Below are 5641 nucleotides of genomic sequence, written 5' to 3' on the forward strand. Positions count from 1 at the left end.
TTATTATTATTATTATTATTATTATTATTATTATTATTATTATTATTATTATTATTATTATTATTATTATTATTATTATTATTATTATTATTATTATTATTATTATTATTATTATTATTATTATTATTATTATTATTATTATTATTATTATTATTATTATTATTATTATTATTATTATTATTATTATTATTATTATTATTATTATTATTATTATTATTATTATTATTATTATTATTATTATTATTATTATTATTATTATTATTATTATTATTATTATTATTATTATTATTATTATTATTATTATTATTATTATTATTATTATTAATTATTATTATTGTTATTATTATTCATCTTTCATTCTTGTGGTTTTTTAATATTTTCCCTTATTGTCGTTATTATCATTTATTTCAAATTATTTTGTGATAGAGAGCTCTGTTGAAATGCTGATAAGCGAATTTTATTTAGTTTGATTTAAAAATGAATTAAATCTTAACTTTTCTTCTCTGTGATTTTCATTTTCACTAACATTTCTCATTTCTTTTTTCTTTATGCAAAAATGTAATGTAAAAGTTAAACTTTTCAACAAAAGTGCTTTAATATAGTATTTATCTTTTCATCATTCAATGTTTTTTTGTCTTTTTAATCTTTTGACGTTTTTCCTTTTTCTCCTTTTAGTCTTTCTCTTTTCTTTGCTTCTTTTTTAATTATATATGTTTGATAATTGGGAAAAAAAATAAAATTATTAACATTTCACTAAGTTTTTCTTGCATTCACTCTATAATTCGACCATTTATTGCTTGGCAAATCCCATAAAATTTTATTCTCTTTTAATTACATTCCCAATTTTTTCATTTTCTCTCCCTCTGTTTCTTTCTTTCTTTGTTTTATCTTCCACTTTATAAAAAAAAAAAATACAAAAAAGGCAAAATAAATTTAACAAGAAAAAAAAGAGATGAAGAAGTTGTCCAACTTAACTTTTTCTTTTTTCGTTTTTCTTTTTTTAGAAAATATTACGAGAATGTTATAGAGAGAGGAAAATGAAATAAGTATTCCCACACCTGTCAAATTGAATTCCAATTCCGATATATGACTGTCATAAATGATTTGAGATGAAGACATTTGAAGAAAGTTTGATTCATAGAATTAAAAATTCCTATTAGTTCAAAATTAATTTGCAGAAATTTTCACGAACTAGAACTAATTGTTATACTAATCAATTCCTTTTCTTATTCAAAAAAAGGGAAAAATTGGAAAAAATTAGAAAAAAGATCAGTCTTTTTTTGCATAAATTATTAACTCTATTGCTTAGTAAATAATTAAACTAATTCACGTTACAGATGTAAATGATTTCCAATTATTTCCATACAATATCAAGTAAATGTATTTCATTTTGCAAATATTTTGTACCTTTTTTACGAGTTAATTTTTATCCTTTCAAAGAATTTGATTGCAAATTAACGTAATTCATGCACCATTTGCAAATGTCTAAATTTTTATTTAGCAAATTTAAATCCTTTCGTTTCTTTTTGCTGCAAAAAAAAAGTTTTAAATTTCAAACATTTCATAATCAATTTTGAATGCACAAATTTTCAAGCATTTTCATTCTTGCAATTTTTGTTTTAGGAAATATAGGAAGAATTTAAGTGCCAAGAACAAACTTTTAATTAATTTTAAAGCTCAAAATTATCATAAATTTAGCTAAATCCATTGCTAATCTTATGCATTATATGCATTATTTACACATTTTTTTAAAATTTTTGACTATAAATTGAAAAAATTTGCATGTTATCATTTTTTCATGGATAAATTTATTTGTGCTAAATAAAGTTATCAAAGTTGCGTGATGTGAATTTACTTCAAGCATTCTTTATCACATTCTCATCCATCAATATTATTGACCAATGCATTTCAGATTAATTAACACCTGTTTACTTATGACGAATTCCATTACAGTAGACTTGTTTTGACGAATTTTCTGCTTAATAGCTCACATTTTACTCCATAATTTTTTTTCCATCTCTTACACACATATATATATGTATATATATATATAATACTTATATTTGTATTTATGTTTTCAATTACATATATTAAGTTATTATTAATTATATGCACAAATAGTATCATTTAGTCTTTGCATTTTCAACTTTTTTTTCATTTTCGTTTTTTCTTTTCTTTGAAAAGAAATTGTCAATACAATTTATGAAGGCATATTTTTATGCTTCATTAAGTTTTTTAAGCTTTAATTTTATTTAAATCATAATGAATTGAAACATATAAATATGGCAAATTTCAAAAACTTCAAATTTCATCGTTCCATTCGCTTTTTTATCTCTTCTTCTTTTTGCTTTTTGCTTTTACTTGGCTCTTTCCTTTTCTTTCCTTCTTTTTTCCTTTTATCTGGCTCTTTTTTCCTCTATCCTTCTTCTTTACCTTCACTTGGCCTTTCTTTATCTTTCCTCCTTTTCCCTTTTACTTGGCTCTTTCTTTTCTCCCACAACTTTTTCGGCAACAAATTGTTGGAATTTTTATTTTAAAGATTTACTAAAAACTATGCCTATTTTTTCGCTTTTTTTTTCTTTTGCCTATTTAGATTGTTTCTTCTCTTTCACTAAAATTTTAAACGATGACATTTTTCAGTTCACTTGAAAATTCCTTCTTTGAGTTTCGTTTTTTGAGGTTTTTTTTTGCCTCTTTTTACGCCTCCCTAAGGTATATTTTATTACTTGACATGATTGCATCCAGAGATAAATTCGATTTGTTGCTACAGTATGCTTCCATTGATTATTCCTCCTTTTTTTAACCTCTACAATATCTTTACAAAATGGATGTCGATCACTTCTACAGTATCCTTATAATATAGAGATCCTTTTTTTTTCTTCGTGCAAATCAATTTTATCAATAATTGCTTTTTTTTTTCTTGTAAATATTGCGTAAAAAACAATAGAAAATATCATTTTAATCTAAGGTTTTCATCATTTTTACGAGCAAAATTTTGAAATTAGTTCAAAAAAAAAACGGAAGATGCCATGTTACAGATAAGTATGATAAGTGATAAATCACATCAATTCATTTAACTCATTCATCAGTTAAGATAAGAGAAGAGTAAACAAGTTTCAACAGTTGAGTAAGTACAAATGACAAATATATGCTGAAACAATGGGCAACAACTTAATGTTTCTAATCAGTGTAACATCATGGAAATAATGACTAAACTAGATAGATAGATTGATAGATAGATAGATGAAGAGATGGATGAAAAGATGATAAAAAGATAAATAAAGTGTGTTTACAAAGTTTACAAAGTGATTATGAAAATGCATTATCCATCATTTTTTATTATCTCATTAACTTTTCTCATTAATTAATCGATCAAGTGTTTCAGACGCTCTTTTGTAGCTATTGAAAAAGATTTTTTGATAAAAAAAGAGGAAAATAGCTGTAAAAATTTCATTCTTTCACATAAATATAGCAAAAGTTCGAAGTGTAAACTTATCATGATAAATTATGATAACATTTATGATAAGTTTGTTCTGATAAAAAATAAAAAATAAAATATAAAATATAAAGATGTTAATTGCAAAAATTTCATTCATACATGTAAATATCAAATGATGAAGTAAAAGTTGAAAATGTTAAATGAAAAATTTGCATATAAATCTAAAAGTATTGTATGCAGGTGTTTACATATTTGTGATAAGTTTTATTGATAAGGTTTTTTTTTGTTCTTCGTTGTTACATTCAATTTTAATTTTCAATTTTTTTCTTATTCTTTTTAAAAATTTTATGCATAAAACGATGACAGAAGCAAATACAAGTAATGATGAGACAAAACAAGACCAAAAAGATGGGACATCACATCGTGGATTTAGTCAAAAAGTTCGTGGCATTTTATTGGAATCACAATCGACTACAACTGATAAATTACCTGTAAGATTTATTTTATATTTAAATTGGTTAATTAATTAATTGCATTTCTATGATTGAAATTGCAATGAATAATTCAGTTGTAATTTAGTTTTGTATGAATATATAATAAATTATAATTATAAAATATTTGATGAGAAATTTGCAAAAATCATCATATACATACTGGAAGTGGTAAGCAGATTTTTTATCTTATCAGTGAATGCATTTCTTATCAATAAAAAATATAATCATTTTTCTTATTATGCATTCATTTAAATGTTACACAATGCTTATCACTTCAAATGCTATATAGTGCCTATCACAATGCTTATCAGTAATAAAAACAAGTGTATGATGAATTGAAATAATTAATCCTTGTAATAAACTGATTCAATTCCGTTTTGTACTTTTAGTAATATTGTTTGCAGTTAGTGATAGTGATAACGAGTGTTATGAGTTTTCCTCCTTTTTTCTTAATCAGCCTTTTCATTTTGCAAATATTTACAAAAGAAAAGCAGTTCAGCTTGAATTCATTTTATTACTTACTGTTTTGCAACGTTTTGCTCAATTATCAATTAACCTTTAACCATCAAACTCATCAATCAGATTTTTTTTTCATTTTAAAATCAAACTAAATTCACTTTTTACATATTCAAATTTGAATAATCGAACAAATTTCAGTATTTGTTCAGGAATTATTAGCAATAAAAATAATAAAACCAAAAAGAATTTCAACTGTCTATTTTATTTCTGAATACAAGTATTGTCGCATGTCATTTTTTGTTTGTTTGTTTTTTTTTTTATGATAATGTTTCCATGTAATGAAAATATTTACATATTATGAGATTAGTTAACTTTAGCCAAATTATCAAAATAATTTTATTTCTTTTCGTAAATTTTATTTTAATTTAATTTCAGAATATACCACATAAAAATGTAAAAAAAGATGTTCAAACAACAGCACCACATCGTGGTTTTAATGATAAAGCACGTGAAGTATTATTAGATCGGAAAAATCCAGGTATTATTGATTGATATTAATTTAAAAAATATTTCGCAAAAATACGAGATAATATTGAAAAGTTCATTTCACAAAGATGTATTATTATGAAAAAAAATGTAAACACGAGAAAGATATTAGTAATAATTTAATGTAAATAGAGTTAATTAACTTAGTATTAATTAAATTGTTAAACAAAAAAAAACTCCTTATAATCATGTTAATTACAAAAACAATAACGGCTACTACAATGACAAATATTTTTGCTATAACATTTATTATTAAATATTATGTATTAATTTAGATAGTTTCATTGCACTTATTAATTGATTAGAATAATTAATTGTTATAGGTTTGAAATTTTTTTCCAAATTTTAAATTTGACAATTAACATTTTCTTTTATTCATTTATTTTTTTGTTTCTTTTTTTCTGTTATTATTTCATTTAACGAAAATGAACAAATTTTTGATCAAAGATCATTGAACCAAATGTTTACCCATTTGTTTGTTTGTTTTTCCTTTTTTTTTTTCTTTTTTTATATAAAAAGAAGAAAATTATGAAAAAAATGACAAAACAAGCGAACAAATTTTAGTTTTGATTATTACTCAAAAAAAATAAATTAAATTTGCCGTAGAAAGGGAAGCAGATGAAAAATTTTCAACGTTTTTCTATCATTCCTCTCTTTTCTTTACATATATTTTTTTTTTCTTTCCCTCTTCTCAATGAACCTA

The 5641-nt window shown here is 22.6% G+C and overlaps 1 protein-coding gene across 1 annotated transcript; it reads left to right on the forward strand.

Annotated features, from left to right (window-relative positions):
• Window positions 1–3779: 3779 nt before the first annotated feature.
• On the forward strand, window positions 3780–4944 carry LOAG_12114 (hypothetical protein; the record flags this gene model as incomplete). Its single annotated transcript, XM_003147628.2, has 2 exons — window positions 3780–3930; window positions 4828–4944. The coding sequence occupies exons 1-2, from the start codon at window positions 3787–3789 to the stop codon at window positions 4942–4944; spliced, it is 261 nt and encodes an 86-aa protein (XP_003147676.2). The 5' UTR covers window positions 3780–3786.
• Window positions 4945–5641: the final 697 nt, after the last annotated feature.

This window comes from Loa loa (genome assembly GCF_000183805.2).
Source record: "Loa loa unplaced genomic scaffold supercont3.170, whole genome shotgun sequence".
Taxonomy (NCBI): domain Eukaryota; kingdom Metazoa; phylum Nematoda; class Chromadorea; order Rhabditida; family Onchocercidae; genus Loa; species Loa loa.